The sequence below is a fragment of the Cyanistes caeruleus genome, chromosome 6 (assembly GCF_971803275.1).
Source record: "Cyanistes caeruleus chromosome 6, bCyaCae1.hap1.1, whole genome shotgun sequence".
NCBI lineage: Eukaryota > Metazoa > Chordata > Aves > Passeriformes > Paridae > Cyanistes > Cyanistes caeruleus.
Genome location: NC_141706.1, coordinates 30524525 through 30538127, shown reverse-complemented (window position 1 = coordinate 30538127; position 13603 = coordinate 30524525). Strand labels below are relative to the sequence as shown.

The 13603-nt window shown below is 36.0% G+C and overlaps 1 protein-coding gene across 15 annotated transcripts in view; it reads right to left on the bottom strand.

Moving 5' to 3' along the window:
• PHF21A (PHD finger protein 21A) overlaps nt 1-13603 on the bottom strand; it is a 126479-nt gene that overhangs the window by 90384 nt on the left and 22492 nt on the right. For all 15 annotated transcript variants that reach the window (XM_086892798.1, XM_086892805.1, XM_086892795.1 and 12 more), the window contains 2 exons: nt 4301-4341; nt 714-849 (listed from right to left, as the gene is read on the bottom strand). In XM_086892798.1, coding sequence (XP_086748924.1) covers nt 714-767 — 54 coding nt within the window. In that variant the 5' untranslated portion in view covers nt 768-849; nt 4301-4341. The remainder of the gene's footprint in view (nt 1-713; nt 850-4300; nt 4342-13603) is intronic.

Sequence of the window (13603 nt, the reverse complement as noted above, 5' to 3'; positions counted from 1 at the left end):
AAAAGGTCTCATTGTTAAATTTAACATTTCAAGTTGGCAACTAGTCTATGTCTATAACAATTTTCTTCCAAGAATTAATATGTATGTGTCCTCCTATATTTACTAAATTAAGTTTTAGTAACATTAGCTGTAATAGTTCCTCACTGGCATTGTAAAACAATGGTAAACTGCAACCTTACTGCCATATAGTATTGAACAGGTTACTAGTAAAAAGACCCAACATGTAAAAATTTACAAAGCCCAAACACTACAAGATTTTGGTTATCAAAAATATAGTTTAGAAGCTACTAAAGTAGAAGATATTCCAGAAGAGAAATACCAGATTAAACTGCAGCACTATATACATTTTATTTCAAAGTTCCTCCACCATATTCCTCCATTTCCAACTGAATACTGAAGCTGGCTTCAGAACATCAGAAAAACCTTCCAGACAGCAGCAGCTGAACACTGCTTCCAGAATGTTTTTATTACTGCTACAAAATACTAAAAAAAAAATCCCCACCCACAGCTTGATATGTAGATTTTTCACATTTGCTAAAAAACAACAGGTGGTCAGGTCAAAATGCAAAGTATAAAATTCTGAAGTAGCTTCAAGCTTATAAAACAATTATTACTATAGTTGTAGTGCTATTGCTTAATGCTCCCATTAGTAGTAATACTGTCAGCAGTACTAATGCTGCTATTGCTTTAAAGCAAGGAAGTATATAAATTACCTGGTGAACCTGAATTTCCACTTTCAGAGCCTCCTGTAGAGTCTGCAGCTCCATTCTCTACCTTCTCCACTTTCTCTAAAAGTGTCTTTGCTGATTCCAGTGCCGTTAGTTTCTGGTTTCCTCTTTAACACCAGTCCTACAGAAAAATAAAGGTTTTATTTTGGTTAGTGAAGAAGAGTCAATTTGAAAAAAGGAGGTTATAACACAACAGTATTTCAATAGTGAACTATATTCAAATGCAGCTTTCTAGCCTAAATACAGTCAGTCTTTTTAACACAAGAAATCTGCAGGCTCTACAAAATGCCTGCCTTGGAGTCATTTAGCCAAATTTGCTACTTCCCACATATCCCAAAGTTGACATACTTATCCCTTATCTTAGTTTGCAGGCAGCTATTTCCTACCAATATCCTATTGCAGTTGCATATTAAATTAGCAAATTTAACTACCAAGAACATTTTAAAAATCTGTGTAGATGAAAACTTATTCTGGAGAATAAAATTCTACAACCACAATGAATAGTTAAACTGAATGTACTGTATTAACACACTTCCATGATATGATAGAGCTGCTCTTAGATGGGACAGTGTGCATGTTATTTAACAGAACAACAGTAATATATTAATAACTCACTGCCTAAAGTTTGTGCCAAGTTAGTAATTTCAGTTGAAATCTGTTCTGAAGGAACAGAAGAGTGATATTAAGCAGCACAAGACATTTCAAAAAGATTAATTTTATAATCTTTTTAATCTTGGAAATCTACTTGTAGATCATGAGTATAAAGTTTAGTATCTTCACTTGTACTACAAACAAATTAAACCCCCCAATCTCTGACATAAAAAAGCACTGTCAAACATACTTTTAAAATCCCTGAATGCTGGACAAGAGAATTTTTTTTCAGAAATATGTTAAAAGTATCGGCTTCTGAAACAGGATTAAGATTCCCATATGCTCAAATCATAGTGGAACCTGTGTAAAAACATCTATAAATACATACATAGGAAAGTCACTGGAAAGCATTATATAGCAAATTTTCCAGTCACTTTTTCATCCAGACACCACAATTAAGGAATTGCTGAAGTGTTAAAATAGTTCCTATTTTTTTATTTTTTGAAAATTGCTCACAATCATTGCACAGGTGTTGTTGCCAACTCAGAGGCCTTCCTAATGAGACTACAATGTTTTCACAAGGATCCTGACAGCTTTCATCAAACATGCAGGGTGTAAAAAGAGAGTAATTCCCATAAACTAAAGGATTTTATTTTGATGTTGTCTCACTGCAGTAAACTGAAGTAGAGGACAAATTTGTGAACTCCTGAAAATAAAAAAAAATGTTGAAGGTGTGTGTTTTGGTTTGTTTATTTATCATTTATCTTTTCAAACAGAAATATGTTACAAAAAGAGAAGACTATAAAGGGGAGTTAAAAAGTATTATTTTTAAACTCTTTGTCAGTGTTGTCTGCTGTTAGCTTAAAGTTACTTATTTAAATAACAAAGGCCTGATTAAACTTTCTAGCCAACACATGAAATGACCTTCTGCAAGGGCCTCTCCCACATGTGACACAGATGAGTGAAAACAGCTGCCTTTGCAGCACTAGTCTCTATAAAATTGTAATCTGTATCAAGGGATACATGTAAATTACATATAGTTCCCTGCTCTATTACCACAAACAGTAATGAGAAAACAGAATCACAGAGTATTACTTCCACTCACTGACAAGAACAATTACAGCATGCTTCAAGTCCCTACCATAGCAGTTTCAAAAGAAGCCATGCTTCAGAAAACCACGTTGGAGACTGGTTACTGAAAATTGGAACCCACTCTAGAGGGAAGAAGTCTTTCTGTGCCTTGGAAAGTCAGTTTCAGGGTAAAGACAGGCAGACACGGTCAGTTTCTTTCTCAGTGTGTCTTCAAAAAATCAGAAGGCACACATGATGAATCGCTCCTATCGCTCTGTAGCTACATGCTAACTTCAAAGTTGAGTATAGAACAGCAAAACAGTTATCTCAACTGAGAATATAAAAAATATTCACTTAAATATATGTCAAATATATGTTACTGTGAAGTCCAATATATGTTCATGGCAAATATGATACAGTATTTCTGTAAAAGAACATATATAGAGATTGAGCAACTTCTATTAATGCACAACTTAATTTGACAGATAGAAATTGTAGTATTGACGGTTCATAAAAACTAATCCAAGATAATTGCATCTATGCTTTGAACAGCTAGCAAGATTTTTCAAAATTAATTTTTAAGAGATTCAAAAAAAGGTGACACTGCCCTGCAGACAAAAGTAGTTGCTCAGCCTAGATATGTTTATAGGGTATAAACATGAAAAAATGGATTTAATTTAAAAGTTTGGTCAAGTTGCCAAATTCTGAATACAAAATATATACAACTGTTTTTTTCTAGAACTTTCACAACTTTCTAGAACTTTTATTCTTTTAGACTGAACTTAAAGAGAAGATTTAAAACCTTAAGTTCAGTAGCATTATAAATTACCTATAATACCACATTCAGAGAGGTGTAAAACCATCTCTGAATTAATCACAGAACATGGTACATTTTCCACTTTACTCTTATGGCAGTGGAACTATTTCAAATAAGAAGCTTGTAGATGACTGAACCTGCACGGGTGGCTTGGCCTGCAAAAATTCTTAATCCTATTATTTTTAAAGGAAAACAAGCAAATGCCTTGCTCAATGTGAGAACTGCTGATTTCCAAAAGGAAGGCACAGGATTCAGGAGTACCTGCATCTCTTGTACATCCAGACATACTTCCAAGCCTCAGCCAGGAAGAACACTGAGCAAGAGGTAAATTAGGCATTTTTGGATGGATTTCAACTGTTAGAGGCAGCAGTCCTCCATTCAATTTCTTGCTGGCATTCATTTATTACCAATAATCACTTATTTCTATAGTGGTTGCTTCAAGACCTATAATTTCATACCCAGATAAGTGCCCCAAGGCACTGCATATAGCCTTTTTAAATATTCAAAGACTGAATGAAACCTTAAACTCTACAATAATCATAGAAGTGCATTCATACTTCTGTTATCTCAATTAAATACAATCTACATGGGAACCTCTAAAATATCACAATACTATTTCAACTTTGGCTATTTTGGAAGCTACACTAGAAACACAGCTGACACGGCATAGATATTTATATAAAAAAAGGTAGGACACACACAAAGCCATGAATGCCTTCTGGGTGTATAGAAAAACCCTGAATAACTCAGAATTTTAGAAAGAAGTCTTTCTGAGCCAAAAATTCTTTCAAATAAATTTAGTTTTCACATTACACAGAAAAAAAACAATGTAACATTCTTTTTTTTGCAGTAGATGAATTTAAACATCCATTGTACTTATAGACCCTTGGGTCCAAATCTCAGCCTTCCAGAGATTTTATTTATGAGACTGGGGCTTCCATCAGCAACGTTTACTTTTTAAGACTTAATTCCTGAATATAAGAATAGATAGAATTCAGTTTCAGTAACCATCAAACTTTTCCAGGAACGGATGCCATCTCTTCATATCATCTATTCTTAGGTAAGCCATTTTAGCCTTGGAAGAAGTACTTACCAGTTTTGAGTAAGTTATCCCTTTCAGCTCTCTACACCCTCCTACAAAAGAAAAACAACAACAACAACAAAAAAGATAATTATAAATATTTTAACTAGAATTTGAAGCAAAAAAAAATCACTTAATTGGAAAGATGGAGAGGGAAGGGTTGGGATTTTAGAAAGGGGTTTTTGGTTGGTTTTTCTTCAGGGGAGTTGGAATTTCTTTTTAAATGCTGAAGGTAACTATAAAACACCACTTTGAAAGAAAATCTGTTTGAAGTGCCAGGGAAAACTAAGATCTACAATTTTAATCTGGATTAAAACACACACTATTACTGTCACTAGGGGGAGAAGCGATTAGAGGTACAAATTTTTCTAGTTCTGTGCAAGGTCAGTGTCCCCCTCCTGTAGGGGGAAAGACCTTGTCTCCATTTCATTTATTAAGATCTATATCATAAATCCTGTCAGTTGCCACAGCTAAATTATGACAAGGTTACCCACCCTGGACATTTGCCCACTATCTCTGCTAGAGGTTACACCAACACCCAAAGATGGTAGAGCGAGTGGTAGCTCAGCACAGTCATAAGAGCTCAAATCCCAGAATACTGCTGAGGACTGAAACAAACAGCAGTGCAAGCCAATATGATGGGACACCAAGTGTGGAGGCCGAGAAGAGGCACCGCCCGTTACGCTGCTGGGTCATGAGTAGAACATTCTGTAGCACAGAAAGGTAATGCCTCTGAAATCACCACATGAATCATAAAAATCTCATGAGTCAGAGTTCTAAAAAGATAGTTACAATATAAATGATAACTCATTTGCTCAATTACTTTGCCTGATGCTAAGAAAAAGGCTCCAAAATACTCCAAATTTTCTAGTAAAATACTAGAATATTAGCGTATTTGAAGCTTGAACTTCACATCTAGCAAGATCTTTGCAGATGTTTCTATCCACACGCAAGTCATCACAGAGCTGAAGTTTAAGCCTCAGCCTTATAAAAAGATACAGCAGTAGAAAATCACAGTTATCTCTTGTTCATTGCAGACCAGCACAAGTGGAGGGTTTCCATTTACTAACCAGCAGAACTGTGTGTTGATGACCACTGAGAACAGGAAACAGGAAGTCTACTGCTGGCAGTAACAGTATTATCAGTCTCCTAGTCTTGAATTTTAGCATGCATTTTGAACCACAGAATATTACAGACGATGTTTAATTTTAGACCAATTTCAGGCAAGTTTACATAATATCCAGCTGCTAGTGTGACAGGCTATGAACTGGGAAGTATGGACTGTTTTGTGGCTGTATTGAAAAAGTAAGTACATTTGCTCTGGATGCTACAGAATTTTAAATACTGTCATTTTTTAGGGTGCTGGAGAGACAGGTATTATTCTCAAACTCTAGTTGTTTCTTCTTGGTATTAAAATCCTACTTGTCACCTCCACCTCCCACTATCAATCAGTCACTTAATTGGTCGAGAAACCCACAGAGGAAGCCCTTTCATCATGCAAGCACTAAGTGCCCTCTTCAACCAGCAACTACAACTATCTGTCCATGCTATTAATAAAAAAATAAATTAAAAAAAAAAAACCTCACTGCTTTAAATTACTGCCTTTGGAAAGCTGAAATCAGTCAGTATGACACATCTGCAAATACAGTCTTAGAACAAATAAGCATGATTTTTATTTAAAAAAAGAAAAATATCAATTTACTTGTAGCACAAGTACACACAACCTGACAAGAAAGCTGTCATTTAAAAATAACAGCAACTGTTCCTTCCTTCCTTTTTTCCCCCTACGTAGAGACTCGCCTCCATAGCAGGACCCTAGCTCCATCAAGATGGAACTGTGCAGAAAAAAGCTGCACAGTTATAAACCTTTAGATTACATTTAATCTTGCTGCAACCCCAGACTCAGAAGCCAGGAGCTCCCAAGGACAAAGTTTAGAACACAAGGAGTTTAATCGTGACTATCCAAGTGAACCACTGTGTTGCCTTGGAGAAGTCACTTAGAGAGGACCTATATAGGGAATGGAAATACATTTGCATCCTCTTCTGTACATAATTTACTACAGGCTTTTTCTTAAGTGTTTAGAACAGGTTAACCTTTGAATGTCAAACCTCTGGCAACACAAAATTCTGCCCTCACACAGGTATCCTATTTTTACTAACATCCCTGCCTCATTTAGTAGGGAGGACAAGCACAAAGAATGAAGTATCAATTGAATTTCTTGTCATTCTGAACTTTTCATTTGCATGGCTTTTTAAACTCAACATCTAAGCCCTATGACAAATCAAAAATTGGTTTCTTCATAAGCAGCGTACAGAAAAGAGCCACAGAAAAACTTGTGCCTGATACAGGCAAGTTTTCTTAAATAGAGAATTGAGACAGAGAAATTAAGAACAAATACTCAAGTCTGGTAACCCCAAGCATCTTAAACAGTTTTAAGTTTTCAACTGCTTTTAGCATTTTTATAGTAGAGAACAGCATATGACCAACTATATCTGCAACTTTGGCTCTTGACAACTCTGTATTTGTGGATACTGGGAACCAACACAGAATAGTATTAATGAAAAAGGGATAAAGTCTGCTCTGCAGATGAAATGAGATTATTTCTTGTTCACAGCAAAAGTACATATAGAAATTCACACTACCTTTCTCATTCTCACTACAAAACACATTAGACAGTTAAGATTAGACAGCTCAAAATCACTCATATCAATAGAGAAGTATGAAGAGTTTAGCATTATACAGGGATTTCTGACAAAAACTTCAACAGCAAAAATGTATCACAAAATCTCAGCTATCCAATTTACTGAGGTAGCCTTTTGAAGGCTCTAGAGACATGCTGTAAATTGTCTAAGGTAGGAGCCTGCAAGGTTAACTCTAAGATTGTTAAAGTATTTGGGGGGTTTTTAAACCCCAAGTCTGGGAGTCAAATTAAGAGCACTGCCTTCTTCCCAAAATATATATAAGATCTGTGATTAGAAAAGTTACTCATTTCATGGGACCATTATAAAAACTAAGATCTCAAAACTCCTGTTTCAGGCTTGGTAGTACCTGAGGACATCAGAAGAACACATGGTGGTGAAAACATTTTAACATACAACACCTGAAGGCTTAAGACTATTTAAATGCTAATTATCTGTATATTAAGATGTCTGGTTATAACAATTAGATACTTATTATTACCTTCAAGTTATACAATAAAGTTTATGCTACTGTAACCAGAGACTCACTTGTAAAAACTGAAAAGAATTAAATGTCATGTTCAGTAACTTTTTCTTTGCATTTTTCCTAACTCTAGAAACTAGCAAATGTTTACTCTCAGACCATGGAACTCTATACATTCATATCATGTTACAATATTTAATTATGTATATTTTACTTTTCGCCAAAAGGCTCTAGGTCTTGTTCAGTGCACAGAATGAAATCAGAAAAAAAATATAAAGGACTAATTGCTGTGCATAGGCAATTGTGAACCTGATATTCTTTTACATTTCAGATAACTGTTCTACAATGTGAGGGTAAAGCATTATTAATTCTATTTCTTTTTTGTGCACAAAATACAAACCACACAGAAGGGTTTCAGAGTTCTTTCTCTGGACTTTTGTTTTTAGATGAGAACTCCCCAAAGCAAAAGCTCTCCCTGCTCTATTTAAATGACATCCTGTAGATAGAGAGCACTCTATCACTATCTCCTAAGAAAACAAGTCATAGCAGATACTTTACTGCGATTTTCAAATTCGCAATTCATATTCCCTCACAGAGTGGGATTTCTGCAGTCTTAAGAAGACCAAACACAGGCCAGACAGGGTATATAACCAATTTCAAATTACATTATTATAAGGCTCACATTTCAATGACCATCACTAGCAGTGCTGGTGCTGTTGCTTCTGTGATAAAAACAAGCCTCCTTTGTGCCAATGCATGGAATCTGATCTTGGTGTTGTGCTGCAGCTGGGAGAATTCCCAGTCAGCCCCAGTAACACATGCCAGGCAGGTGGTAAAGGGACCAACAGGATTCCTCAAGATAACTGAAGAAAGAACTGAACTGTACAAGCCATGTCTTCCAGTTTGTCCATCTGTACAACTGCTCTCTCCTCCTCCTTCCTTATCCCCAATACTGATGGATTAAACTCCTCCTAAACTGGTCAAGGAGCCTGGATTTTCTGCTTATGCATACAGACAACTTACAGGATTCAAACTACAAACTTCAGTTCTATCTAAAAGTTCTTCAACTGCTATGATTCACCATGAAACAAAAGCAGTTTGGAACTCAAGAAGCAGCTGACTTCACTTGGGGATAGATTACTTCACCTTCCCTGAAACACTTCATAAAACCATCAAACTAAGTTTAAATAGAAGTGTGCAACTTCATTTGTCTTTGCAGAAGCAGTACTATATTTAACACATAGAAAATGAGCTAGACCATCTCTAATGTAAAGATAAAACCACTTCACAAGCTGATTCTTAAAACATCCACCTAAACTTGCCATGGCACCAAACACATGTAAACAGTTGAGAGTTATCCTCTTAGCTCTTGTCCTATGACTACAGCTCCATTGGGCATCAGTAACTCTTCCTGAACAGTTTTTCCTAGCGTCTTGAGGGTGGGATGGAGTATGAAATCACACTCTGGAAAAATGATAAAACTACATTTGGCCTAGTAGAAAATTAGCACAAACATCTTTTAAAATCTCAGAATCATTTCTGTCACTTGAGCAGATTCAAGATATGTTACTCTCTACTTTGTATAACCTGTGCATAAACCTCTCTTCTTTGCACAGTCTTAGCCTATTTCTTGAATCAGAGAAGCCTTTCTAACCTATGCCTGGCAGAAGTTCTTTCTGACAAGGTATCAAGGGCTCCCCATTTAACCTATCATTCATAAAACTACCATCAGAAAAATCCTCCTTTCTTTACCCAGACACCAGTGTACAGGGACATTTTACAGCACTGTTTCATTCAGAAGTTATAGTACTGCAGAGCCACTAAGCCTCACTTTGCACAGTGAGTTACTATTCACCAAGTTCTAGGTACACACAAAATCATCTTATATGCAGTGTGGCTAAATTTTTGCTCATGTAAAAAAAGTGGTATGACCTGGATTTTTATTTCAGTGAATTACTTTTAAGGACTGTTTAGCTAAACACACACCAAGAGAACTCCCAGTACTAATAAGGTCTATACGTTTGTCATACTAACAATGCAACAGCAAAGTTTCATATTTGAAGAAGGGAGCAGAGGAATTTTTTGCAAAATTAAAGTATTTACATGATGTGAAGGTATAAATCAGCAGAAGGCAGAGTTAGGCCTGTTTCTAAAAAATTTTAGAGTTAGGCCTGTTTCTAAAAATTTTTTGCTGCATTATTCGACATTCCATAAAGTTGCTGGAAACATGGGTTGTTTGGGATTATTTTTTATAAACATTGTTTAACAGTTTAATTTCAAAACCATGTCATTTAATCTGTTAAGTCTTAAAACTGTAATTTTTCTTTTTGAATTATTTTCAGGAATTTACACAGTATATTTACCACTAGGAGAGAAAATAAGTTGGAAGGTCAACAGAAAACAGAAGGAGCTGTAATAGCCCTCTGTTCAGTCTCAAAATTTATAAGAAATGCAATGGGAAGTTATTTGAATGCTTATGCTTTACAGTTTGGTTTTGTTTTTTAGTATTATGTCTAGCAAAATCAGTTTATTAACCTATATTGTTCTTAATCTGTGTTGCAAATTTCTCATTCCAGTCCCTGATAAGTTCCTGCCTTCCCTTCATACTTCAGAGACAGAGGACTACCTGGGAAAAAGGGGAGGAGAGGGAGTTGAGAGGAGAAGACTCTTTCTAGAAAGAGCACACCTATAAATCCTAATAATTGATTTAACAACTGAAGATGCAAGGAACTAGAAAAAATTAGGAAAACTCTACCCCAGCACCTATTAAACTTCTTTTCACCCTGAAATTCCATTAAGAAGGGAGGGATCTCTGATTTCTAGTTTTATCCTTCCAAACATGAGGAGAAATTTCTTATTGAGTGCCAAACCCTTTTTCCCCTCCTAGCAACCCACTTTATCTTGGAAAGAAATGACTTGTGGGAATGATACATTAGTGAGGCAGAACTGCCGTAAGAGTTTTGGGAAGAGGTCCAGAGTACAAAAGGAGATGATCTGGGTAGTGTTGCAAGACTGCAGGCATGAAATGCAAAACTGTAAGTACCTCTGACTATCACTGGAAGTACAACTCCATTTCTGATGGAGAGAACCTCAGGTATGTGCATGTCCTGCTTGTCCAGACTATTCTCTGAATTTTATCTATCTGACAGAGACGTTCAGATGACACCAAAAAAATGTCAGAAGAGCAGCCAACGCCTCAGCGACACAGCAGTGACACTCAAGGACAGCCTCGGCCTTCCATTTCCACGGGAAAAGAGCTGCTGTTACCGCAGTCGGCCAGCAGGGGGAAATGCCAAACAAGTGAAGGGGAAAAAAAAGTTAAAAGAGAAAACACTAAACGTAAGGAATAAAATCCGACAAACCACACACATCTCCTCAGCGGAGATGGAAGGAAGAGATTCTGCTCTCGGAGAGAGAAAGCAGGAGAAATGAAGTATATATGACTCAAAGCATTCTTTCAGAATTTAGAAAGGAAACAGTGAAAGTGCAAGTCCAAAACACAAACAAGTAAAGGCAAGCTTTCAGTTTCATGTTAGCACAGTGACTGCAAATCAATTAGTCTTCTTAAATCTAGCATTTTAACGAAAAGCAAAATATTGTGACTAAACAACTGAGAGAACTAAGCTGAAAGATTATATATTTTTAAAGGACTATACAACATGAATGTATGAACTAATTTGTTTAAAGTGAGCACACGTATTCTAGAAGATCATTCCATATTACACCAGACTTCATATTACATTTATACAGAATCTCAAGAGCCTGGGCTTTTTTTTTTTCCCCCAAAGAGATTTCAGAACAGCAGGGCTCCAATTAGAGACCCTGAATTTCCTTCTGCCTTTAAATATTACCTATACAGCATTTCCATGCTTATGAAGTATAGTGAAACTACTTAAAAGCAGGGTTGGTTAAGTGAATAAATCTGTGTTAAATGCATTTTGATGAAGGGCAACTTGCATGTAACAGACAGGAAACAAACACAATTCCACAATGTGTTTTAAAATTAAGAAGTAAAAAAACAAAATGTGATAATTTGATGAACAAAGAAATTTAACAGGCATTTGCAATGAAGAAAAAAAGACAAGCCCTGCAATCACAAGGGCTTTCTGTTTAAAATATCACTGGCTGAGAATCACAAGGAGCAGCAGTGAGATTTTCAGTGACAGATTTAGGGAGATTAGCTACACAAGCTTCTACTGATGTTACCGTTCCACAAATATCAGACAGAAGCCATGTAACCATGTAATAACATGCAAACATTTAAAAATGCAGGTGTACTGTGATTAGTGATTATATAGCAGGATACCTTAAAATAACAGGTAATCTTTTATAGTTCTGTACTTATAAAGTTCTTTCAAAATCAGATGCTGTACTTTCAGTAAAACTTATCTCAATGTGTCCACGAAACCTAAATGACATAAACGACAAACTAAATGACAGTTTGCCAAGCATGCACAAGGAGCTTAGACTACCAGGATATGAGACCTAAGTGAAGCCTAGTTCTGCTTCAAGTTTATAGTTCTACCTTCAGTTTCTTTCTTATTGTTCAGCCTGCAGGCTAAACAACACTCCACAGTCAGCTAATCTATCTGGCCAAGGCACTCTCCTTCACGTCCTCTTCCAGTTGTAAGGTCCTACCTACAGCAGTTCCCACTTTTTCTGGAGGGAATGGTGGGTGAAGGGGTGTCACACTCCACAAAAAGTTGAAGTGATTCACAGATTGGTCAGGGGAACATCACACACAAGTTTAAGCAGCAGAAGCACTGTGCTGGCAGCAGAAAGGGAGACCTTCCTTCCTTCTTTCAGCAGTTATCAAGTTCCAGTGTGTTATACTGGGTACAGGACCAAGCACTTTGATGATCCTTTTTAATTAAAACAGTCATCAAGAAGTGACCTTTCACTTTCCCCACGTGGTCAGAAATTTGGCTTGTGAGTTACATTTTCAATGACAGAGTCACATTTGAACATCCTTTTCATTTTGAAAATGGAAGCCTACAGAACAACTAGGGATAAAGATGCAGTTTGAGTTTGGCAGTGCTGAATTATTTTTGTTCTGCTTGTTACTCAGGCAAAATAGAAATCACTATTATCTGTGCAACCTCATTATGGCACAGACATTCTTTAAATATTAAGTCAACCTATGCTGGCTTTGCTATGGTAAACTTTCATGTCAATATACTGCAACAGGTACTGGGCCACACTTAGTCTGTCACAGTTCTTATAATAAACTGGACTCTTCAATTTAATTATTTCACCACATGCATTAAAAAGAAACCATTTAATGTATATAAGGTACAGTAGCATAAACTTGAAAATTAGCTGATAATATACATTCTTGTATTCTCCTACTTTATAATACTGAAAAATACTTATAAGAATACTTCTAAGAATATAGGAGTTCATTTCCTCTTATCTATGGCTTCCATTTTAACAGGAAGCGACATGGCTCAAAATGAGAAACTATACATAATTTTTTGCCTTTACAACACTACAGAGATCACTTGCTCTAATATGTTAGGCCTCTAAATTATTGCCAAAGGACAATATGAAAATGATTTGTCGGTGAACAGATGTTCACATGAAAAAAGTATCAAAAGAACAATCGTTTGTTTCTTAATCTGTCTTCAGATTTTACAAACAAGATGAAAAAGGTAATGCTTCTCGCCTGCTAAATGTGATTTTTTTTTTTTTTCCTAGAATGAATACTGGCAATTTAATTTCACCAAGTTCTATGTAAAACAGTCTCAGACTTCTGTTGATTCTGTCGGGTGCTCTGAACTCTGAAAAGGTGGCTGGGACCCTCTGCTGCTACCAGACAGGTATCACATTTTTCTCTCCTTTTGACTACAACATCTGTTCTAAGTACAGCTTGCTCGCATTTAGTAAAAACTATTCTCATTCTATATTTGTATTTGACTCACTTTTTAGCAAATCAAACTTAATTCAATTTCACCAGCTATTATTTCATTAAACCATGATGTTATTTTGGTGCTCCTGATGTCCTGAGCACAGAGATCAGCAAAGAAAGGAAAAAAAAAAAAAAAAAGAAAAAGAAAAAAAAAAAAAGACCAGCTTGCTTAAGACCCTCAAACAATAAGTATTATATTCCCTGTGTAGAGATTAATTAGATAAGGATCGATAAGGTTTCCATG